The sequence below is a fragment of the Theropithecus gelada genome, chromosome 14, assembly GCF_003255815.1.
Source record: "Theropithecus gelada isolate Dixy chromosome 14, Tgel_1.0, whole genome shotgun sequence".
Classification (NCBI taxonomy): domain Eukaryota; kingdom Metazoa; phylum Chordata; class Mammalia; order Primates; family Cercopithecidae; genus Theropithecus; species Theropithecus gelada.
Genome location: NC_037682.1, coordinates 8,083,254 through 8,107,915, shown reverse-complemented (window position 1 = coordinate 8,107,915; position 24,662 = coordinate 8,083,254). Strand labels below are relative to the sequence as shown.

The following is a 24,662-nucleotide window of genomic DNA, read 5'->3' as shown; positions in this document are numbered from 1 at the left end:
CCGCCCCCCCCCCCGGGGGACAGAGGGAAACCCCCTCAAAAAAAAAAAAAAAAAAAAAAAAAGACCTGAGCAGGCCAGATGTGGTGGCTCACACCTGTAATCTCAGCACTTTGGGAGGCTGAAGTGGGAGGATGGCTTGAGCTTAAGAGTTCCAGGCTAGAGAGAGTCATGATTGCACCACTGCACTCCAGCCTGGATGACAGAAAGGCACCTGGTCTCTAAAAGATTTTGAGTAAATTACCCTGCTTCTCTGAGCATTTCTCACCTGTAAAGTGAGCATCATGATGTCTTGTAGGTATAGGATAAAACTATAATGAGGTGAGAAACACAAAGCCCAGATCACAGGGCTTGGGTAGGCTCAGGTAGAATCTATACTTAGCCGAGAATCTCATGGGAGGAAGGGAATGTCTCTGAGGGTGCAGGTCATGGGTGATCCACAGGCCTCCCCATGCCTCTTTCCCCCATTATTTCCACTGTATGTGTTTATTGGCTCTGTCTGAATCTACTCCTAATTTCCTGATTGCTTCTTCTTCAGTGCCTAGCACAGTACCACACCCACAGACAATGTACATCAAATATATGATGGATGAATGAATGAATGAAAAGGAAATGAAATCTCCCACCCAAGGTTGCACTCCAGCCTGGGCAACAGAGCAAGACTCTAGCTCAAAAATATCTACATATTTTTTAAGAAACTCAAAAAATTAGCCAGGTGCGGTAGTAAGCAGCTGTAGTCCCAGCTACTCAGGAGGCTGAGGTAGGAGGATTGCTTGAGCCCAAGAGTTCAAGCTGCAGTGAGCTATGATCAGGCCACTGCACTCCAGCTTGGGCAACAGAGCAAGACCCCATCTCTAAAATTAAAAAAAAAAAAAAAAAATTCCAGGTGCTGTGGCTCACTCCTGTAATCCCAGCACTTTGGGAGGCTGAAGCAGGTGGATCACCTGAGCTCAGGAGTTTGAGACCAGCCTGGCCAACATGGTGAAACCCCCTCTCTACTAAAAATACAAAAAAGAGCCAGGTGTGGTGGCAGGTGGCTGTAGTCCCAGCTACTCAGGAGGCTGAGGCAGGAGAATCGCTTGAACCAGAGAGGCAGAGGTTGCAGTTAGCCAAGATCATACCACTGCACTCCAGCCTGGGCAACAGAGTGACACTCTGTCTCAAAAAAAAAAAAAAAAAAAGAAAAAAAAAAAAAAATTAAAAAATTAAAAAATTGTTAACACTTGTCCCCACGGCAGGAAACTGAGATATTGGAGGTGGGTATGGGAAGGCTTACTTTTCAGTACACATCCTGGTATATTTTGTACACATCCTGGTATATTTTGTACCATGTGCATGTAATTGGTAAAAATTTAATTAATTTTAGTCTTCCTAATAGTGTTTGAGAACTAAAAGAGGTGACAATTTAATGTAGTGTGATAGGAATGCTAAAGTGAGTTGTTCCAAAGATCAACTTTGCCTCTGTCTGACCTTTCCCACTACAATGAACTCCAAGGTCTCAGTTCTTTTGATCTAGGAGATTTGGGTTGTATTGTGCAAGGCTTGACATAATGGGACTACTAGGCTTGGGGATACTTTTATGAGAATTTCACTAAGAAAACAATAGTTTTAGTCTCAATCCCTTCATAGTTGGAAGCATAATGTTCCTGAACCCCCTCTGCTCCCAGAGATAGACAAATATTTCTTCTTCCAAAGCAGTAAAGAGGTCTAGATGAGCTGCTGGCCATTTGGGGGTGAGGGAGGCATTTGAGGGCACTGGGCCTGGTCAAGGCGTAATAGGGGTATTCCCAGGAGCTACTAAAGGCTGGCTGACTGATGGGGATCCTTCAGGGCCGAGACCAGGTGGCGAACCCGCCGCTGCTGTTGCAGCCAATAGAGCATCTCCACTTTGTCACTCTTCATCTTGTCCAGGTAGCGCCGCCCCTTGAAGATCACTGGCTCGCCAAAGATTAACTCAATCTCCTCCAGGAGAGAAGCCAAAGAAGACTCCATTAAGTTGAGCTTCCTGTGGAGATGGCTTCGGATCTGATCCTCCTCCAGGAAGTGACTGGAGCTCAAGTTGGTCTTTTTGAAGAAGCGGTTGGGGTTGGAAGCTTGTCCCTCAAACCACTCTAGTCTCGCCAGCAACGCCTCCCGCAGCCGGATGGGCTTCAGGGCTCGCTCCCAGGCATTCACCAATGAAGGCAGCTGTCTCAGGCGGGCTTTGGAACTGTATTTAATGACCATGTCCACCTGGTCCTTGTTGGGGACCTCAAGCACAGACCACAGTTGTTCCAGACGCTTCTGCAGGCTCAGGATTTTGTGAGATTCTCCCAGGTGGGTGGTCTTCCCAGCTCCTAGCCTGTGCTCTAGCACGGTGTTCCAATCCCACTCTCCTGGCACAAAGTCTGGTTCTTCATCTTCTAGCAATGGGGGAGGGTGCTGAATCTCTAGGGACTCTCTGACAGGAGCCACAATCTCCACAGGAACCTCTTCTTCATGCATTTGAAAGATGACATGAAGGAAATCTGTTTCATGGTTGGTGAGGTACTTGAAGTAGTCATCCACAGACAAGGTGGTTTTCCACGAGTTCATCAAGGAGGCCTTGTTTGACCACTTCTCCCAGCTTTTGGTAGCTTGGGGTGATGGGAGGGAGGGCATCATCTCAGTATTGGACTGTAAAGTGTTTGCTCTCTGGGAGTAAAGTCCAACCAGCTCAGGGTTGATGATTTGAGACTGTTTTTCTTGACGTAGAAAGGCTGAGGACAGGAAGGTCGACCAGTCTTTATCTGCTGCAGGCTCAACTAGGGGCCCTTGATCGAAATGTAAGTGGTCAGAAGAGACATGGCTCATCAACTCCTTGTAGACCTCCCTGGTAGTACTGCCAACAAAGTTATCAATATCCATTTTTTCAATGGCTTTGGGATCCAGTTCACCAGCCAGATGGTTATACAGGGCTCCGGCCCCCTCAATGTGGAAAGAGTCTAAGAAGTTTCTATCAGAGACCCGTGCGGCAGCCGCCTGGACCACGACCTCATTTCTAAGCTTCAAAGTAATGGTCACTGGTTGTGGGTGAAGTGGAAAGGATTTGGGGGGCTGGGGGTCCCACTGCCCAGAGGTTTCTTCCTCCTGGAGGTTCCTCAACATCTTCTCCAGCTCCTCCAGGTGATGCCCTGCAGCTGGGTGACGGGTCACAACCCCAAGGAGAGGAGGCAGGCCTGAGTCCAGTGGTGGGTAGCGAGTCCCCTCCAACTTCATCTTCTTTATCAACTGCTTCAGATCCTCAGCCACGATGTGCCCAGTCAGCTCTGGTTTGCTCTCCGTAGCCAAGACCAGCGGGGTTAAGGGGCGAGATCGGAGTGGAGGAAGGCCCAACTCATCTGCCAGCCTCCAGCCCTCACGCAGGGAGGGCATGGATTGGCCTCTCCGGAGCTCAGAGTAGAAAGGCAAGGGGGAAGCCCTGCTGGTGGGGGCCACAGGATAGCTGCGCAGCGACACCATCTGTGAGGAACTGATGTCGATTTCTTTCTTCTTTCCTATGGAGGGTGGCCAGTGGAGAGGCTTTTTCCTCTTCAACCGAGGGATGGACTTCAATTCCTTCACTGGATCCATCTTTCCTGGCTCATTGAGAAACTCTGGTGGACGGCTGAGTTGGATGAGGTAGTTCAGGTTGAGGTTAGAGCACTGCACTTGGGCGAAGCCAGTGCTGTGAGGCCAGGGGATAGGGCACAACTTGAATGTCCCAGCGGGGCAGACAGGGCGCAGCTTGTCCACACCTCCAGAGGCCTGCTCTGCCCTTAGCAGGGCCTGGAAGTCGGTGAGCAGGCCACGGTAGACGTCGGGACTAGTGAGGAAGAGTGTGCAGTCCCTGGCAAGGCTGGCCGCCAACCGGGTGAGCGTGGCTGATTCAGTGAAGACCCCTCTGGGGGTCGACATGGTCACCAACAGGTGCAAGTAGCGCAAGAAGAGCTGCTCACTGCTCAGCAGCACGTAGGCCTCGAGCCGCTTCCGCAGCTTGTGGTTGTTTTTGTGGCTCAGACTAAGTTCGGCGGGCGGCTCCCGCCAATTGCACTTCAGCTCGTCCAGGATGACCTTGATGAGACGTAGTCGAGCCTCAGGAGGCACTCGCGCTGCCATCCCACTGCTGGAAAGCAGCTTGGCCACCTGGCTGCACAGAGACGCCACCGTCAGCTTCGCGAGAGGGAAGGACTGTAGAATCCGGCCCTCCTGCGTGGGGCGCTTCTGAGGCTCTGGGGACGTCGCCCTAGTGGGGAAGAGCGACAGCGGACGCAGCAACCGGTGGTAAAACCGCTGGAGCTCAGGCTCGTGCTTCGGAGGCTCCATCTTACGGCCTGCGGCTGCCACCGTCGGCTAACAGAAAGCGGAGTGGTTTCTAAGGCAACCAGGAGCCCGAGGGCCCGAGTGCGCCTGCGCGGCCGCCACCCGGCGGCTGACGGGGCAGGGCATTGCGTGCGCACGCACTAGGAGGCGGAGTTAAGGGTGTCTTTCGAGGGTCAGTCCCCGCGACGCCGCGCTGGTTGGTGCTCCTGCACCTGAAGAGTTCTGCGTTTCGGGCTGGTGACTGGGTCCAGAATGGCTTCGGACTCGGGGAACCAGGGGACCCTCTGCACGGTGAGGGTTGAGGCTTCGTGTGGAGCCTCGCCGGGCAGAGAGCCTCGGCCCCTGGGGTGATCGTTACCTTGGGTCTAAGAGGGGAAGGAGTGAGCACTTGGGTTGGGGCCTGGGGCCACGGGATGAAACTAGCATGCGAGGGTAGCAGAGACCCTGCGTGAGTGTTGAGGGGGTGACTCCCATGGCCCTGGAATGGTCATGAGAGTCATAAAGAAGGTGCTTGAAGAGGGGTTACGTGGGGGCTTGTTCCCAGACCTTGGAGTGGTCATAGGGTAGGTAGGTGGTGAAACAAAGTCATACCAACGCACTTCCCCAGCGATCATCGGTCGGTTCCTGCTGCCCTTGCAGTTGGAGTTCGCGGTGCAGATGACCTGTCAGAGCTGTGTGGACGCGGTGCGCAAGTCCCTGCAAGGGGTGGCAGGTAAGAACAGGGTAAACTTCTCTGCGGACAGTCCAGAGGCCTCTAGGAGGGACCAGGCGAATCTATTAGACGAACCTTACTCCCATTTTACAGATGCAGAAACTGAACCCCAGAGAGTGGAAGGAATGTTCTCAGAGTTACACACAGACCTGGAGGCAGAGCCTAGAGTACAGCTGTCCAGCTTGCCCTGACAGGTTCTAACTGCCTGTCTTACTGTCCTGAACCTCACGTGCCCCAGAGACTGAGGAGCTAGGCTGAAGGAGTTCCTTGGAAAACAGGCAGTTTTTGCTTGGGAAACAACATAATCTTGACAAAGCAAACAGCAGTGCTGGCCCTATACCATCCTGAGTAGCTTCTGGTTCTTAAAAGGCCAGCTGGTCTGTAGGTGACCTGGCACAATTAGAAAGATCTGGAAAGGTAGAGCCACCAGCATGGCTCTGGGAACTGGCTTCCTTTGATTCTGTTAAGTGTTCATCCAGGCCAGGCTTAGTGGCTCATGCCTGTAATCCCAACACTTTGGGACGCCGAAGTGGGTGGATTGCTCAAGTCCAGGAGTTTGAGACCAGCCTGAGCAACATGGTGAAAACTCTTCTCTATAAAAAATACAAAAATTAGCTGGGCATCATGGTGCGCACCTGTAGTCCCAGCTACTAGGGAGGCCGAGGCAGGAGGATCACTTGAGCTCAGGAGGTGGAGGCTGCAGTGAGTTGGATTGCGCCAGTGCACTCCAGGCTGGGTGACAGAGTGAGACCCTGTCTCAAAAAAAGAAAAAGTCATTTGGCAGGTATAGACCAGACACTGGGGTTTTTTAGGGAGAAGAGTTCACACGGGTATCAGGCACATCCCCTACACTCAGGTGGAAATAAGCATGCAAGCGTTGCCTGGATGGCATTCACAGAATGCTTCATGGGAAGAGCAATCCTGAGAGGGAATGAGATGAGATGGCTTCTGAACCTGGGACCTTGGTAGTGGTGGACTTTGTAAAGTGGTTAGGGGTGTGAGCTCTAGAGTTCAACCCCCCTCTTTGCCACTTAATGGCACTAAGACTTCATGCGTGTTACTTTTTGTGTTTCTGTTTCTTCCGTGTTAAATGGGGGATGATAATAGAAGCTACTCTGGAGGATTGTCTTGAAGAGTAACCGAGTTAATACAAAAAAAGCACTTAGAAAAGTCTTTGGCATGTAGTAACAGCCCAGTCAATCCTAGGGGATTATGAGAGGAAGGGCTTACAGGTGGTGATCTGGATGGAAGGAGGCTGGAGGGGGCAATGGTGAAGCTGGGTTTGCTGAGACTATGTGTTTTGGGGTGGTGAGTGAGCCCTCCACTTCCTGTACAACTTGCTTGCCAGGAGAGCAGACAGTTGGCCTTTCTCTTGGACCCAGCTCAGTTTTCAGCCCTCAGCGTGTTTCTTAGGCACCAGATAAAGACTTCTGGTGACTCTGTGTTTTCTGGTCTGGCTTGGCTTTCTCATGGGGCCCAGCAAGGAAGTTGTAGTTTTCTAGAATGCACACACACAGAGAAAGAGAGTTGCCATCTCAGGAGGCCTGGGGGAAGGCCTTCTCAGGAGATAAGCAGGAGGAGCACCCAGCCCAAGGCTCACCCCCTGGAATCTCTATCACTTGCCCTGGTGTTCTCTGTGGCCTTCTGTTTTCTCCCTCATTGGGCTCTGAGCCAACCAAGGGTGGGCCTGGCCACATTCCAAGGTCTGCCAGTCTCAAGGAGCAAACTGAATGGCTGCTTAGCTAAGGAACCAGCCTCCCTCTTGGTTCAGACTCAGTCAAGAATTCAGGAGGTGCATAGTGACGAGGAGCTTCCCACTTCAGGAGCAGAGAATCAGCTCTTCTCTGGAGACCCCAGGGTCTGGGAACTCTCCTATGCCGAATCCTGTCATCAGGACATCTTATCTGCTGTGTGTCCAAGACATACTTAGGCCTCCACACTGCTGCAGGCCACCCCGCCTTTCCCTAGCCTGTGTAAGAACCTCATCCTTTGATGGGCTCCCCATTGCTTCTGTTGCCCCCTCTAATAGCTTTTGCACATAAAAGCCAGTGAGATATATATATATATATATATATATTTTTTTTTTTTTTGAGACAGGGTCTTGTTCTGCTCTGTTGCCTGGGCTGGAGTGCAGTGGCACTGTCTCAGCTCCCTGCAGCCTCCACTTCACGGTTCATTCGATTCTCCCACCTCAGCTTCCCGAGTAGTTGGGATTACAGGTGTGCACCACCATGCCTGCCTAATTTTTGTACTTTTACTAAAGATGGAGTTTTGCCATGTTGGCAAGGCTGGTATCGAACTCTGGCCTCATGTGATCCACCTGCCTCAACTTCCCAAAGTGCTGGGATTATAGGTGTGAGCCACCACACCCGGCAGACAACTGACTTCGAGACCTGCCTGGTCAACATGGTGAAACCCTGTCTCTACTAAAAATATTCAAAAAAATTAGTCAGACATGGGGGCGCATGTCAGTAGTCCTACCTACATGGGAAGCTAAGGCAGGAGAATTGCTTGAACCCAGGAGGCAGAGGTTGCAGTGAGCCAAGATCGTGCCACTGTGCTCCAGCCTAGGTGACAAAGCAAGGCTCCATCTCAAAAATAAAAAAATATATCATTCATGTATTATAAAAATCACCCATTTAGGCCAGGCGCAGTGGCTCACACCTGTAGTCCCAACAATTTGGGAGGCCAAGGCGGGTGGATCACTTGTGCTCAGGAGTTGGGGACCAGCCTCTGGGCAACATGGTGAAACCTTGTCTCTACTAAAAATACAAAAAATTAGCCGGGTGTGGTGGCGCATGTCTGTAGTGCCAGCTATTTTGGAGGCTGAGACAGAAGAATTACCTGAACCCAGGAGGTGGAGATTGCAGTGAGCCGCGATTGTGCCATTACGCTCCAGCCTGGGCGACAGAGCGAGACTCTGTCTCACAAAAAAAAAAAAAAAAAAAAAAAAAAAAATCACCCATTTAAAGGATACACTTCATCTGTTTGTAGTATTTTCAGAGTTGTGCAACCATCTCTCCACTGTCAGTTTTACATTTTAATCACTTCATAAAGAAATTCTAGGCCGGAGCCAGGTCTGATGGCTCATGCTCTGTAATCTCAGTACTTTGGGAGACTGAGGCAGGCAGATGACCTGAGGTTAGGAGTTCGAGAGCTGCCTGGCCAACATAGTGAAACCCCGTGTCTATTAAAAGAAAAAAATACAAAAAAATTAGCTGAACGTGGTGGTGGTGTGTGCCTGTGGTACCAGCTACTCCAGAGGCTGAGGCAGGAGAATCACTTAAACCAGGGAGGTGGAGGTTTCAGTGAGCTGAGATTGTGCCACTGCACTCCAGCCTAGGTGACAGAGCGAGACTCCATCTCAAAAAAATTAAAAAAATAAAATAAAAAATAGAGACAGAAAATAGATTGGTGGCAGGGGTGGGTGGCAGAATAGGAGGGTGATAGCTAAGGGATATAGGATTTCCTTTTATTTTATTTTATTTTATTTTATTTTATTTATTTATTTTATTTTATTTTATTTTTTATTTTATTTTATTTTTTTTTTTTGAGACGGAGTCTCGCTCTGTCACCCAGGCTGGAGTGCAGTGGCCGGATCTCAGCTCACTGCAAGCTCCGCCTCCCGGGTTCACGCCATTCTCCGGCCTCAGCCTCCCGGGTAGCTGGGACTACAGGCGCCCGCCACCTCGCCCGGCTAGTTTTTTGTATTTCTTAATAGAGACGGGGTTTCACCGTGTTAGCCAGGATGGTCTCGATCTCCTGACCTCGTGATCCGCCCGTCTCGGCCTCCCTTATTTTATTTTATTTTATTTCAGAGACAGAGTCTCACTTTTTCACCCAGGCTGGAGTGCAGTGGTGCAATCTCGGCTTACTGCAACCTCCGCCTCCTGGGTTCAAGCAATTCTTGTGCCCCAGCCTCCCAAGTAGCTGGGACTACAGGTGCGCACCCCCATGTCTGGCAAATTTTTATATTTTTGGTAGAGACAGGGTTTCACCATGTTGGCCAGGTTGGTCTCAAACTCCTGACCTCAGGTGATCCACAGACCTCGCCCTCCCAAACTGCTGGGATTACAGGCGTGAGCCACCGCACCCGGCCTATTTTGTTCTCTTTTTTTTGTTGTCGTTGTTTTTCCGTGATGGAGTCTTGCTCTGTCACCCAGGCTGGAGTGCATTGGCATGGTGGCTCATGACTGTAATCCTAGCACTTTGGCATGGTGGCTCATAACTGTAATCCTAGCACTTTGGGAGGCCGAGGTGGGTGGATCACCTGAGGCCAGGGGTTCGAGACCATCCTGGCCAACATGGTGAAACCCCATCTCTATTAAAAATACAATAATTAGCCAGACATGGTGGTGTATGCTTGTAATTCCAGCTACTTGGGAGGCTGAGACAAGAGAATTGCTTGAATCTGACAGGTGGAGGTTGCAGTGAGCCAAGATCCTGCCACTGCACTCCAGTCTGAGCAACAGAGTGAGTCTGTCTAAAAAACAAACAAAAAAAAATTTAAGCTATCTCCTATGGGAAGGATATTTTCTGTCTCTGTGGATTTGCCTGTTCTAGACATCTCAGGTACATGGCATTATATATGTGGCTTTGTGACTGGCTTTCACGTAGCATAATGTTTCAAGGTCCGTCCATGTTGTAGCATGCATCAGCACTTCGTTCCTGAATAGTATTTCATTGTATGGATACTACATTTTATCTGTTACTTAGTTGATGGACATTTGGGTTATTTTTATCTTTTGGCTATTGTGAATAATGCTGCTATGGATAGCCCACTTTAAAAAAGAAAAAAAACGGCTTTAAAAAGAATTATGTATGTTTCCAAAGTTATAAATAATGCCTGGCGAGTATTAGGACTCACATAAATCCTGGGGGCAAGGTGGCATTATCCCAATTTGTATGAAAAGAAACAGACTCAGAAGTGAGGAGGCTTACTCAGGGTTACACAGTTACAAGGTAGCTTGCCTCTGGCCATGGGAAGTTTGGTGGAAATGGGGATGGAGAATTGCTGTCTGTTTCTCTGTTTCCTGCTGCCAGCACTGGGTGCCAGCCTCTTTTGCCCTCTTCCCTCTCTCTCTTGCCAGGTGTCCAGGATGTGGAGGTGCACTTGGAGAATCAGATGGTCTTGGTACACACCACTCTGCCCAGCCAGGAGGTGCAGGCTCTCCTGGAAGGCACGGGGCGGCAGGCAGTACTCAAGGGCATGGGCAGCGACCAGTTGCGTGAGTGACCACTATGGCCTTGGCCCCTCTGGGAGGGAGGTGGCTCAGAGCTGGTACAAATCTAACCATAGGATTCTCGGGCTCTGGGTTGGCGTGGCTTTGAGGAAGGTGTGAAAATTATGAGAGACTCCCTGCCCTTGCCGAGCTGCTGAAGAGGTGTGCTGGGTGAGGTGGCAAGCCAACCCAAGTATCTAATACCTTGCAGATAATCTGGGGGCAGCAGTGGCCATCCTGGGAGGGCCTGGCACCGTGCAGGGGGTGGTGCGCTTCCTACAGCTGAGCCCTGAGCGCTGCCTCATCGAGGGAACTATTGACGGCCTGGAGCCTGGGCTGCATGGACTCCATGTCCATCAGTACGGGGACCTCACAAACAACTGCAACAGGTGAGTTGTGCGAAGTCTCCCCAGTAGCATCCTCAGCTACACATTTTCACACTTGCCCTTCACCAATACTCTGTGCGGCACATACACACAGGCACAACCTCCAGATGAGGAAACTGAGGCTCACGGAGGTTACATGACTTGCCAAAGGTCCAGAGCAGGTAAAAGGTAGAGTTGGGATTTGAGTCAAGATCTGACTTTGGCTGGGCACAGTAGCTCACACCTGTAATCCTAGCACTTTGAGAGGCCAAGGTGGGCGGATCACCTGAGGTCAGGAGTTCAAGACCAGCCTGGCCAACATGGTGAAACCCCATCTCTACTAAAAATACAAAAAAAATTAGCCGAGCGCAGTGGCACATGCCTGTAATCCCAGCTACTGGGGAGGCTGAGGCAGGAGAATCACTTGAACTTAGGAGGTGGAGGTTGTGGTGAGCTGAGATTGCACCACTGCTCTCCAGCTCAGGGGCGACAGGGCAAAACACTGTCTCAAGAAAAAAAAAAATTTGATGTTGCAGGTCCTGCTTGTAACCACCTTACTGCCTCTGAGATGGAAGGGGACTTCTGGACACAGGAAAGGAAGGGTCCCCATGCCATGGTGTTAGTTATGCTGTGATATAACTAGTTGTTTACTCATCTGTGACTCCCCTGAGCCAGGAGCTTATTGAGGACAGGACCCATGTCTGATTTTTCTCAGTGCCCTCTACCCAAAGCCCAGCACAGAGTAGGCCTGTTTGTTGAATGAATGAATGAATGAATGAAGCAAATATAGATAGGTGAGAGGGTAGAGCACCTGCTCTGTGAGCTGCTTTCCTGCCCACCTGTTTCCTTTCTTTCCTAGCTGTGGGGACCACTTTAACCCTGATGGAGCATCTCATGGGGGCCCCCAGGACTCTGACCGGGTAAGTGTCTGTCTGGTTTTGGGCTTGAGCTGAGAGAGGACCTAAAGTCTCAGAGGCAGGGCAGGCAACTCTTGGGATCTTAACAGTGTGATTCCTTTTTAGTGGAGTCTTTTCCTCTCACTTTGTTTTGCTGAGTTTGGAAACATTTGTTGACACTTTCTGTGATCAAAGACCAGGGGATACAATAGATTACAGCCCCAGTGCCTGACCCAAGGAGCTCACAGTCTCTGGGGGAGATCACTGAATTCCATGGTTTCCAGGCAGTGAGATAATCCTTACAGGAGCCTGCAAGGGGCCCTGGAGCCCAGAGTGAATAATTCATCTGCCTGAGGGGCAGGGGCAGTGGGAGGAAGTAAAATAAGGAAGTTGAGGGTTTTACCTAAACTGAAAAGGCTGTCCCTGGCGCTCCCTAACACCCCTGGTCCTGGAGTTTCATTTTTCAGCAGAGAATCATTTCCCAATCTTCAGGGAATTGCGTGTTGCCTTAATGATTTTTTGCCTTATCTGAGTACTAGTTGTATTGTTAGTTACTCAATCATTTGATTTTTTTATTTTATTTTTTGAGACAGAGTTTTGTTCTTATTGCCCAGGCTAGAGTGTAATGACGTGGTCCCAGCTCACTCCAACCTCCGCCTCCCAAGTTCAAACAATTCTCCTGCCTCAGCCTCCCTAGTAGCTGGTACTATAGGTACACACCACCACACCTGGCTAATTTTTGTATTTTTAGTAGAGATGGGGTTTCACCAGGTTGGTCAGGCAGTCTCAAACTCCTGACCTCAAGCGATCCACCCACAGCCTCCCAAAGTGCTGGAATTACAGGTGTGAGCCACTGTACCCGGCTCTGACTGGGCCATTTTCTATCTTGATGGGTTTGCAACCTTGTGCCATAAAGCAAATGAAACCATGGTATGTGTTTCTTAATGCATGTAACTGATTTTTGGACTTTTCACATCTCTGTTACCTATCATGCTTTTCTTTTCTTCTGTTTATTTTCCTTTTCCTTCTTTCTTTCCTTTTTTTTTCTTTTCTTTCTTTTCTTTTTTGAGATAGGATCTCACTCTGTTGCCCATGCTGGAGTGCAGTGGTGCGATCATGGCTCACTACAGCCTTGAACTTGTGGGCTTAAGCAATCCTCCCACTTCACCTGATAGCTGGGACCACAAGCATGTACCACCATACCCAGTTAATTTTTTTTTTTTTTGTAGAAATAGGGTATTACTCAGTGAAACCCCGTCTCTACTAAAAAATACAAAAAATTAGCCAGGTGTAGTGGTGGGCGCCTGTAGTCCCAGCTGCTCGGGAGGCTGAGGCAGGAGAATGGCATGAACCTGGGAGGCGGAGCTTGCAGTGAGCCGAGATCGTGCCACTGCACTCCAGCCTAGGTGACAGAGCAAGACTCCATCTCAAAAAAAAAAAAAAAAAAAAAAAAAAACCCAAAAAAAATAGGGTGTTACTATATTCCTCAGGCTGATCTCAAACTGCTGGGCTCAAGCAGTCCTCCCTCCTCAGCCTCCCAGTGTTAGGATTACGAACATGGCCGGGCACGGTGGTTCAAGCTTGTAATCCCAGCACTTTGGGAGGCCGAGACGGGTGGATCGCGAGGTCAGGAGATCGAGACCATCCTGGCTAACACGGTGAAACCCCGTCTATACTAAAAAATACAAAAAAAAAAAACTAGCCTGGCGAGGTGGCGGGTGCCTGTAGTCCCAGCTACTTGGGAGGCTGAGGCAGGAGAATGGCGTGAACCTCGGGGGCGGAGCTTGCAGTGAGCTGAGATCTGACCACTGCACTCCAGCCTGGGCGACAGAGCCAGACTCCGTGTCCAAAAAAAAAAGGATTACGAGCATGAGCTAGCGTGCCTGGCCTCTGTCACATTTCTTTTTTTTTTCTTTTTCTTTTTTGTATTTTTAGTAGAAATGAGGTTTTGCCATGTTGGCCAGGCTGGACTTGAACTCCCAACCTCAAGTAATCCGCCTGCCTTGGCCTCCCAAAGTGCTAGGATTGCAGGCGTGAACCACCGTGCCCGACCACTCTGTCACGTTTCTTTTTTTTTTTGAGATGGAGTCTTGCTCTGTCACCCACGCTGGAGTGCAGTGGCCGGATCTCAGCTCACTGCAAGCTCCGCCTCCCGGGTTCACGCCATTCTCCTGCCTCAGCCTCCCGAGTAGCTGGGACTACAGGCGCCCGCCACCTCGCCCGGCTAGTTTTTTGTACTTTTTTTAGTAGAGACGGGGTTTCACCGTGTTAGCCAGGATGGTCTCGATCTCCTGACCTCGTGATCCGGCCGTCTCGGCCTCCCAAAGTGCTGGGATTACAGGCTTGAGCCACCGCGCCCGGCCTCTGTCACATTTCTAATGGTCAAAAGTTTTTACTCCCTGTTGTGGGAAATTGGAGAGGCATTTCTGTAGAGTCCATTGCACAGTGCCATGCGTATGCTCAGTGATTAGTAATCTGCTGCTGCTGCAAATCAAATAACTCCAAAGTTAGGAGTTTAAAACAACAAACATATACTGTCTCTGGGGCAGGAATTTGTGTGTGACTTAGCTGGGTGCCTGCAGCTCAGGGTCTCTCTCGGGGCTGCAGTCATCTTAGGGCCCCACGTGGGGAGAATCTGCTTCCAGGTTTGCTCATGTTGCTGTTGGCAGGCCCCAGGTCCTCTGGCTGTTGGCCAGAGACATCAGTTCTTTGCCACGTGGGTCTCTCCCTAGGGCAGCTCACAACACGGCAGTTGGCTTCCCTCAGAGTGAATGAGCAAGAGAGAGATTGAGATTGGGAGAGGGCGTCCAAGACTCAAGCCACATTCTTTTGTAACCTAATCTTAGAAGTGACACTAGGTCCAGCCCATGCTCAAGGGAGGTACAAAGCCCTGGAGGCATGGAATAGCAGGGAGTGTTTCTGAAGGGCAGGAGACTGCCTTGTGACCTGTGTTTTCTTCCTGGGCCCCAGGTGGGGCAGGGAATCAGAAGGAGCTGGCATCAGAAGCTATACCTCACTCAACCCCTTAACTTAGACAAGGAAGAACTGAGCAGGAGCTGAGCAGCCAAGGCCACAGTGACTGGCAAGTTGCTGTTGGGTTTTAGCATGTGCTTTTCCCAGATGGAAAAGAATTTCATGTAGGAATTTGCATCCAAGCCTGGTTGTCCCTTGCACATCTCCTAACTGATCTCTAAGCTCCCTTCTGTTCTCTCCTCACCTGCTCCAGTCCTTACTTTTCATAGACTGCACTAGAAGGATTGTTCTGAAGCCTGAAGTAACCAGGCCATGCCCCTGCCTGAAACTTGTCTTGGCTCCCAGTGCCTGAGAGTACAAGCTGGGCCTAGCTTCTTGGTGTGGACTTTCAATGCCCCACTCCCCCGGCCTGTTGCCCCTGCCTGTGTGCTGAGGAAATAGCCTGGAAAGACTGCCTTTCCCTGAACTCCTGCTGGGCCATGCTTCCAGCCACGCTGTCCAGGCTGCCCCTGCCTTGAGGCTGCTCCTCAAGCCGGGCACGGTGGCTCACGCCTGCAATCCCAGCACTTTGGGAGGCCAAGGCGGATGGGTTACTTGAGGTCAGGAGTTTGAGACCAGCCTGACCAACATGGTGAAACTCTGTCTCTATTAAAAATACAAAAGTTGGCTGGGCGCGGTGACTCAAGCCTGTAATCCCAGCACTTTGGGAGGCCGAGATGGGCGGATCACGAGGTCAGGAGATCGAGACCATCCTGGCTAACATGGTGAAACCCCGTCTCTACTAAAAATACAAAAAAAAAAAAACTAGCCGGGTGAGGTGGCGGGTGCCTGTAGTCCCAACTACTCGGGAGGCTGAGGCAGGAGAATGGCGTGAACCCGGGAGGCAGAGCTTGCAGTGAGCTGAGATCCGGCCACTGCACTCCAGCCTGGGCAACAGAGCTAGACTCCATCTCAAAAAAAATAAATAAATAAAATAAAAATACAAAAGTTGAGCCTGGCGCGGTAGCTTACGCCTGTAATCCCAGCACTTTGGGAGGCTGAGGCGGGCAGATCACGTGGTCACGAGATTGAGACCATCCTGGCTAACACAGTGAAACCCTGTCTCTACTAAAAATACAAAAAATTAGCTGGGCGTGGTGGCGTGCGCCTGTAGTCCCAGTTACTCGGGAGGCTGAGGCAGGAGAATGGCGTGAACCGGGGAGGTGGAGCTTGCAGTGAGCCAAGGTCACGCCACTGCAGTCCAGCCTGGGTGACAGAGTGAGACTCCATCTCAAAAGAAAAAGAAACAAAAACAAAACAAAACAAAACAAAAGTTAGCCAGGCATGGTGGCGTGCATCTGTAGTCCCACCTACTCGGGAGGCTGAGACAGGAGAATCACTTGAACCTGGGAGGTGGAAAGTTGCAGTGAGCCCAGATCGTACCACTGCACTCCAGCCTGGACAACAGAGCCAGACTCTGTCTCAAAAAATAAATAAATTAATTAAAAGACATACAAAAACTAGCCAGGCCTAGTGGTGCGTGCCTGTAATCCCAGTTACTCGGGAGGCTGAGGCGGGAGAATTGCTTGAACCCGGGAAGCACAGATTGCTATGAGCCAAGATCACACCGTTGCATTCCAGCCTGGGCATCGCAGTGAGACTTCGTATCAAAACAAAACAAAAACAAACAAACAAGCAAAAAAAAAAGAAACCCACTCTTCAGGGCTCTGTATCACCTCCCCCTCCTTGATCTTTCTGCTATTTAAGTCCCCAATGCAGGGCATAACAAAAAGTGCCAGGTGCAGGCAGCAGATGTCCCTCTGGAAAATGAGATAAAGCAGAACTGGCGCTTCTTCCTGCCCATCAGTTGGTGGCACAGTGAGATGCCTGGTTACTCAGCAGCAAGGTCATGGGAGCCTACCCGCACTGGCACAGGCACTTGTTTCTGCCCAAAATGTCAGGTTGGGGACAATTTATTTGCACAGATGTGGGTTTCTGAGGCTCACTAGTAAGGCCTTGTCACCCCAAAACACACCAACTGTTGTATTCACTCTGTGTGTCATGACCCCTAATCTGTTCTGTGTCTGGGTCCCCACCATGTTCTGAGTCCCTGGCGGATGGTGACCTGCATACTGCCCGCCATGCCTGGTACAGTGTGTCTGACCTAGGAGGTGCTCATGGGTGTGTTATGGCATTTTTTCTTACCTTCAAAGCAGAAGGAGGGCAGAGCCAGCTTCTAAGGGCTAGGATAGGCTCTTTGCCCCTTGCGTTTCCTTCTGTTCCTGGAATCTGGGAGTTAGGGAAATGACATTGGCTGCCTATGATGGTCAGGGAAGCCAAGCTTGGCCAACTTAAGCCTATGGGAATTGAAGACAGCCAAGGACTCACAAAGCCATCAGGAGGCTGCGAAACTGGGCTAACTGGAGGCTGAGAAGCAGCACTGGGCGATGGCCTCACTGGAAAAACAGTCTGGTCTAACAGGAATGACTGCACAGGCAGGGAAACTTCTACCGGCTCTTTTCAGCCCACTGTCATCCTGCCCAGGATTTCAGTTCCAGGGAGGGAGTGTTCAGATGGTGCAGGACTTCCTGGACCACTTTCCACTTCCAGAGAGGGCCAAGAGGACCTTGCCTGCCCAGTCCTTGAGGACCTCAGATCCTACCAGACTGGTACCCACAGGAGGAAATGGGTACTTTGGGGAAGCAGGAAGAGGCATCGGAATCAGAAAGTCAGAAGATAGCAGATTGGCACCATGTGGCACACATCCCCTCTATACACACTGGGTCTCATTCCAGCACCGCGGAGACCTGGGCAATGTGCATGCTGATGCTGACGGCTGCGCCATCTTCAGAATGGAGGATGAGAAGCTGAAGGTAAGGTGGAAAAGAAGGCGGGCACCCTTCCTAACAGGGTCCATTGTCTGAGGCTGTCGTCTCTCCTCAAAGGTGTGGGATGTGATTGGCCGCAGCCTGGTTATTGATGAGGGAGAAGATGACCTAGGCCAGGGAGGCCATCCCTTATCCAAGATCACAGGGAACTCTGGGCAGAGGTGAGTGGTGTCGGCCCCTGCAGGAGGCTGTGCTCTGCGGATGGTGCATGAGGAACCCAGGGGTGGGGACCTAAACAAGTACCCACCCTGACCACACATTCTTCTGCAGGTTGGCCTGCGGCATCATTGCACGCTCTGCTGGCCTCTTCCAGAACCCCAAGCAGATCTGCTCTTGCGATGGCCTCACCATCTGGGAGGAGCGAGGCCGGCCCATCGCTGGCAAGGGCCGAAAGGAGTCAGCCCAGCCCCCTGCCCACCTTTGAGCAGGACCTCACCTTGGCTCTGTTGCTGTCCTCCAGGGCGAGCACTTTCCTCTTCCAGAGGGGGCCAGAGGGACCTTGCCTGCCCAGTCTTTGGAGAGCTCAGTACAGGGCAGGAGCTGCTGCGGTGTTCCCTTGGCAAATGAGTTTTATTTTCATTTGGGACTTGGTGTTTTGTGCTTGTCTCTGTGCCCCTTATGGGCTTGGTGAACACAGCTCTGCCTCTTCCCTTTGTATCAGGGCCACCCCTTAGCATTGGAGCCAAACAAACCTGAATTCAAACCCACACACACACTGAAGTCCCCATCTTCCTCCTTGGAGCCATAATGAAGAGCCACCACAGTCAAATTTCTGTTGGTGGCCTGTCCCCTCCCCTCACTATGGCTGATTGGAACCAGAATGGACATCTGACCTGTGGTGGCCCATGCTTTCCCTGAGAAATCAGCAGATCCAGCTTTAGTTTCTTCCTATGGTTGGACCCATAACCTGGGAATATGGGAAGTTTTGGTGGCCCTCTTCTCCCTGCCTTATTGACTGAGCACCAGAAAAAGCCAGTCAGCTAAGAAGGAAGAATGAAGCAGGGAGAAACTAAGAGTTGCTGGAGAATCCCAGTCACTCTGGAGTCCCCTCTCTGAGCCTTTCCTGAGGCCAGCTGCCTCCTGCCTGGGATTGAACAGATGCTCCTGAATCCTCCTAATGCATCCCCCCGTTAAGATAATCTGGCTTGAGGCCGGGCACGGTAGCTCACACCTGTAATCCCAGCACTTCGGAAGGCCAAGGTGGGAGGATCTCTTGAGCCCAGGAGTTTGAGACCAGCCGGGGCAACAGAGTAAGGCCCCATCTCTACAAAAAGTTTTTTTAATTAGCTGGGTGTGATGGTGCATGCTTGTGGTCCCAGCTACTTGGGAGGCTGAGGTGGGAGGATCGCTTGAGCCTGGGAGGTCAAGGCTGCAGTGAACCGTGATCACACCACTGCATTCCAGCCTGGGCAACAGAGCAAGACTCCATCTCAAAAAACAACAACAACAACAACAAAAAAACCTGACTTTATTTATTTTAGTCATAAGTAAAAACTATTAATTAACATAATAAGTGAAGTGCTTGGCACAGAGCCTGTCACACAAAGTAAAGGGAGCAGCAGCTGTGATTCTGAGGCTGCGTGCGGCGCGACCGTTGGAGGCAGTCCTAGCAAAGCTCCCCTTTCCTATGGTTGGATGAGCTGCTAACAAGGGAACAGTTTGTGGGGCCTTGGGTTCAGAGCCTCCCTACTCATCTATTCTGTCCCTGTACCCCTACCCCCATGGGGTGCCTTGCTCATCCTTGACAAAGCTGCTTTTATGACAGGGTAAGCTGGCAGACTACAGACTTTGCCCCTACACTGCCTACTTGGAACTGAGTGGGTGGTTTCACAGTTAGTTGTCCTTGGCTTCAAGGCAGAGCCCCTGGCTCTGCTCCCATTCCCCAGTCCCTGTCTGTTTTCCCTTTCAAGGCTGTGGGTTCCACCTCTAGCCCCAAGCCTTGGACTCTGCTCTTTCTTGCCAAACCTATGCTGGCTGTTTTCCAGCTCCCTGTGGTTGCTGGGAGCCAAACCCTTTTAAGCCCAGACTCAGGCTGTCTTTCCCCACTTCCAGGTCATTGCAGAAACTCATCCTGGATTCTCCCCACAGCTAACCCCTGACATATCCTCTCACCTCCATTCTGGAATGGTACCTGGGTTTTAACCTTTTTAAGCCTAAACAGTTCACCATGACACCACTCTATTAACCTCTTTTTTTTTTTTCCTTTTTTTGAGACAGAGTTTAACTCTGTTGGCAAGGCTAGAGTGCCGTGGCGCAATCAAGACTCACTGCAGGCTGGGTGCGGTGGCTTACGTCTGTAATCCCGGCACATTGGGAGGCCGAGGCGGGCTGATCACTTGAGGTCAGGAGTTCGAGACCAGCCTGGCCAACATGGCGAAACCCCATCTCTACTAAAAATACAAAAGTTAGCTAGGGGTAGTGGTATTACAGTGCCTGAAATCCCAGCTACTCATGAGGTTGAGGCAGGAGAATTGCTTGAACCCAGGAGGCAGAAGTTGCAGTGAGCTGAGATCAGACCGCTGCACTCCAGCCTGGGTGACAGAGCAAGACTCCATCTCAAAAAAAAAAAAAAAAAAAAAAAGATCAACCTCATTAGCTTTTCTTCTGAAATTCTGGCTGTGTAGTTTTTCAAAGTTTATTTTTAAATCACAGAACACTGTTCAAACATTTTGAAGCCTCATCTGCAAAGCAGAAGAACTGCAGGCAAAGATGCTCCGTTTTGGTCAGGCATAGTGGCTCACGCCTATAATGCCAGCACTTTGGGAAGCCAGGGCAGGAGGACTGCTTGAAGCCAGTTAGAAACCAGACTAGCCAATAAAGCAAGACCCTGTCTCTACAAAAAATAATTTAAAAGGCCAGGCGCAGTGGCTCACGCCTGTAATTCCAGCACTTTGGGAGGCCGAGGTGGGCGGATCACGAGGTCAGGAGATCGAGACCATCCTGGTTAACATGGTGAAACCCCGTCTGTACTAAAAATACAAAAATTAGCTGGGTGTGGTGGCATGTGCCTGTAGTCCCAGCTACTCGGGAGGCTGAGGCAGGAGAACGGCGTGAACCCGGGAGGCAGAGCTTGCAGTGAGCGGAGATTGCGCCACTGCACTCTAGCCTAGGCGAGAGAGCAAGACTGACTCATATAATAATAATAATAATTTAAAAATTAGCCAAGTGTGGTGGCGCAGGCTTATAGTCCCAGCTACTTAGGAGGCTGAGGCAGGAGGATTGCTTGTGCCTAGGAGTGTGCTGCAGTGAGCCATGGTCATGTCACTGTGCTCTAGCCTGCCTGAGAGAGTAAGACCTTGTCTCTAAAAAAATAAAACTAATTAAAAAAAAAAAAAGGTCTTTAATCCCAGCAGTTTGAGAGGCCCAGATGGGAGGATTGCTTGATCCCAGGAGATCAAGGTTGCAATGAGCCATGATTGTGCCACTGCACTCCAGCCTGGGGGACAGAGTGAGACCCTGTCTCAAAAATAAATTAACAAATCAATAAATGAAAAGGAAAATTTGAGTCCAAGATGGGAAGATTACTTGAGGCCAGGAGTTCGAGACCAACTTGGGCAACATAGCAAGAACTCCATCTCTAAAAAAAAAAAATTTTTTTTTTTTTTTGAGATGGAGTTTTGCTCTTGTTGCCTAGGCTGGAGTGCAATGGGGCGATCTCGGCTCACTGCAACCTCCACCTCCTGGGTTCAAACGATTCTCCTGCGTTAGCATCCCGAGTAGCTGGGACTAAAGGTGCAAGCCACCATGCCCGGCTAATTTTTTGTATTTTTAGTAGAGACGGGTTTTCACTGTGTTAGCCAGGTTGGTCTCGACCTCCTGACCTTGTGAACCACCCACCTTGGCCTCCCAAAGTGCTGGGATTACAGGCGTAAGCCACCACACCGGGCCTATACCTCCATATTTTTAAATAACATGACTGTCATTATTTCTTATTTTCAGTCTTGATATTGTCTGTGGAATTCTATATTAGGATGAATTCTGCAGTAAGTAACACAGTCTTAATAGTGGCCAAAGCAATTAAGACATTTAATTATGTCGCCAGATCAACAGTCTGGAGATTAGAGGATTCAGAGCAGGTCCAGTGGTGTGGCGACATCAGGATACTGTCATGAACTGTGTGTTTCTCTTCATGTTCCCTCTCCCCTTTTGGAGGCAAGGGTGATTGCCACAGCTCCAAGCCTCCCATCGTCACACATTCACATGATAGGGTGGAAAGCTGGAAGGAAGGAGACCAAAAAGGGAAACCTCCTTTCTAACAGAAGAACACATATGCAATGGAATAATGAAAGTCAGCTGTGAAAATGTCTTTATCTGTGTTGTTACTAACTCATATTTTCCTGTAATCAGTTTCCTTTGTAACAGTGGCAGCTGTAACAAAGTACCACAAACTGTGGCTTAAAACAACAAAAATTTATTCTCACAGTTCTGGAGGCCAGAAGTACAAACTTAGTATCACTGGGCCGGAATCAAGGTGTGGACAAGAGCTTGCTTCCTCCAGAAACTATAGGGAAACATCCCTTCCTGGCCTCTTCCAGCTTTGTGTGACTGCTGGCATTCCTTGGCTTGTGGCTGAATCTCACTCCAATCTTCAAGGCCAGCACCATCCACTCAGTCTGCTCTGTCTTCCCATTGCCTTTTCCTCTGTGTATTTGTGTCAAATCTCCTTCTGCCTCCCTCTTATAAGGATTGCATTACATGTGATTGCATTTAACACCACCAGAGTAATCCAGGATAATCTCTTCTTAGCAAGGGCCATTGATTCAATCACATCTTCAGAGACTTTGCCACATAAAGTAACATTCACAAGTTCCAGGGATTAGGACCTAGTATCTTTGGAGGCCATTAATAAACTTGCTACAGTGACCTAGTAAACCACAGGTAAATTGATACAATTAACAGGAAAAGGTCTCATAAGTAAATTTGACAGGACTCTAGTTTCCATGACAGAATTTCTCTCTAGCCTTTCTCTCCATTCGTTGTAAAGAGGTAAGGACTTTCCTTATCAGATTGTTTTATTGCAGAGATTGTTTTTACCTAAAACTAAGTTTACCTAAGTTTACAAAATTTGATTTAGATCAGTGGTTCTCAGTGGGGATGGTATGGCCCATAGGGGACTTCTGGAAGTTTGTTAGGGCCATTTCTTCTGGCTGTGACAATGCTAGGTGGGGGTGAGGATGCTGCTGGTATTGGGGGAAGACTAGGGAAACTTACCAACCTTCAATGTGCAGGATAGTTCTCCACCAAATAGCCCACAGAATACCCTTGTAGGTAAAAAATCACTACTTATTTCTACTTCAGATGGTGTCTTGCTCTGTCACTCAGGCTGGAGTATAGTGGTGTGATCATAGCTCACTGTAGCCTCCGTCTCATGGGATCAAGCAGTCCTGCCTCAGCTTCCCGAGTAGCTGGAACTACAGGCATGCACCACCATGTCCAGCTAACTTATTTTTTTCTTTATTTATTTTTGAGACGGAGTCTCACTCTGTTGCCCAGGCTAGAGTGCAGTGGCGTGATCTCAGCTCACCGCAACCTCTGCTTCCTGGGTTCAAGCGATTCTCCTGACACAGCCTCCTGAGTAGCTGGGATTACAGGTATGTGCCATGATGCCCAGGTAATTTTTTTTTTTTTATTGTGTTTTTAGTAGAGATTGGTTTCGCCATGTTGGCCAGGCTGGTCTTGAACTCCTGACCTCAAGTGTTCCACCCACCTTGGCCTCCCAAAGTGCTGGGATTACAGGTGTGAGCCACTGCGCGGGAATAATTTTTATATTTTTTGAGACACAGGGTCTCCCTGGGTTGCCCAGGTTGGTCTCAAATTCCCGGGCTCAAGTGATACTCCTGCCTTGGCCTCCCAAAGTACTGGGATTATAGGCATTGAGCCACTGCGTCCAGCCAAACTTCTTACTATGTGTCTTACATTGTGTTCAACACTCGTTATTGCTCAAAATGGCCTTATCCTTTATACATACTTGCCAAGAGAAATTTTTCTTAGAGACAAGGTCTCACTGTGTTGCTCAGGCTGGAGTGCAGTGGTGCTATCACAGCTCACTGCAGCCTTAGCCTCCTGGGCTCAAGTGATCCTCCCACCTCAGCCGCCAGAGTAACTGGGACTACAGGCATACACCACCACACCTGGCTAATTTTTAAAATTCTTTTCGTACAGATGGGGTCTCACTATGTTTCTCAGGTTGATCTTGAACTCCTGAGCTCAAGTGATCCTCCTGCCTCAGTCTCCCAAAGTGCTAGGATCACAGGGATAAGCCACCACACCCATCCCCAGATTTACAATTAAAAAACTCTACAAAAATAAAAATGTGGTAAAGCCAGCTATTTTATAGGTAAGAAAGGTGATACTCATAGATGTAAAGAATCTAGCTGGGTATGGTGGGTCATGCCTGTAATCCTAGCACATTGGGAGGCTGATTCTGGAGGATCACTTGAGGCCAGGAGTTCGAGAGCAGCCAGGGCAACAAATCGACCCCCGTCTCTACAAAGTAAAAATTAAAAAATTATCTGGGGGTGGCTGGGCACGGTGGTTCATGCCTGTAATCCCAGCACTTTGGGAGGCTGAGCCGGGCAGATCACGAGGTCAGGAATTCAAGACCAGCCTGGAAAGTCCAGGCTGCAGTGAGCCATGATTTCATCACTACTCCGGCCTGGGCGACAGAGTGAGACTTCATTTCCAAAAAAACAAACAAACAAACAACAACAAAGAAAAAACCTGCAAACTTTTCTTTGAGATCAGCTAAGCCAAGCTAGACACTTTACAGATGAGAAACTCACTGAGGGCTGGAGGAGGGAAGAGGGTTGCCCACTTGGACCATAAAACTGAACTAGGGCTAATTTAATGCTCTTTCCGTTATTCCAGGTCAAGGAGTCAGATCCTTATTCAAGCCCCAGCATTCTGATTTGCCAGGTCTGTGAAGTTTGGCAAGATTCTTTACATCTATTTAATTAATTTATGTATTTAGAAACAGAGTTTCACTCTTTTGGCCAGGTTAGAGTGCAGTGGCATCATTACAGCTCACTATAATCTTAAAATCCTGGGCTCAAGGTGATTCCTTCTCCCTCAGCCTCTCAAGTAGCTAGGACTACAGGTGCACTACCACCTGCAGATATCTACACACACACACACACACACGCACACACACACACACACAAACACACACGTATGTATTTTTTGAGACGGAGTCTTACTCTCTTACCTGGGCTGGAGTGCAGCGGCCACTATCTCAGCTCACTGCAACCTCCGCCTCCTGAGTTCAAGCAATTCTCCTGCCTCAGCCTCCCGAGTAGCTGGGATTACAGACA

General features: G+C 49.7%; 2 protein-coding genes across 2 annotated transcripts; one reads left to right on the top strand and one right to left on the bottom strand.

Moving 5' to 3' along the window:
- Positions 1-1,501: 1,501 nt before the first annotated feature.
- Positions 1,502-4,425, bottom strand: CCDC87 (coiled-coil domain containing 87). Its single transcript, XM_025358032.1, has one exon. The coding sequence runs from the start codon at positions 4,318-4,320 to the stop codon at positions 1,795-1,797; it is 2,526 nt and encodes an 841-aa protein (XP_025213817.1). The 5' UTR covers positions 4,321-4,425; the 3' UTR covers positions 1,502-1,794.
- Positions 4,426-4,469: 44 nt separating this feature from the next.
- On the top strand, positions 4,470-17,938 carry CCS (copper chaperone for superoxide dismutase). The gene is made up of 8 exons (XM_025358031.1): positions 4,470-4,608; positions 4,957-5,029; positions 10,120-10,257; positions 10,463-10,640; positions 11,476-11,536; positions 17,260-17,337; positions 17,410-17,513; positions 17,623-17,938. The coding sequence occupies exons 1-8, from the start codon at positions 4,570-4,572 to the stop codon at positions 17,774-17,776; spliced, it is 825 nt and encodes a 274-aa protein (XP_025213816.1). The 5' UTR covers positions 4,470-4,569; the 3' UTR covers positions 17,777-17,938.
- The last annotated feature ends 6,724 nt before the right edge of the window (positions 17,939-24,662 follow it).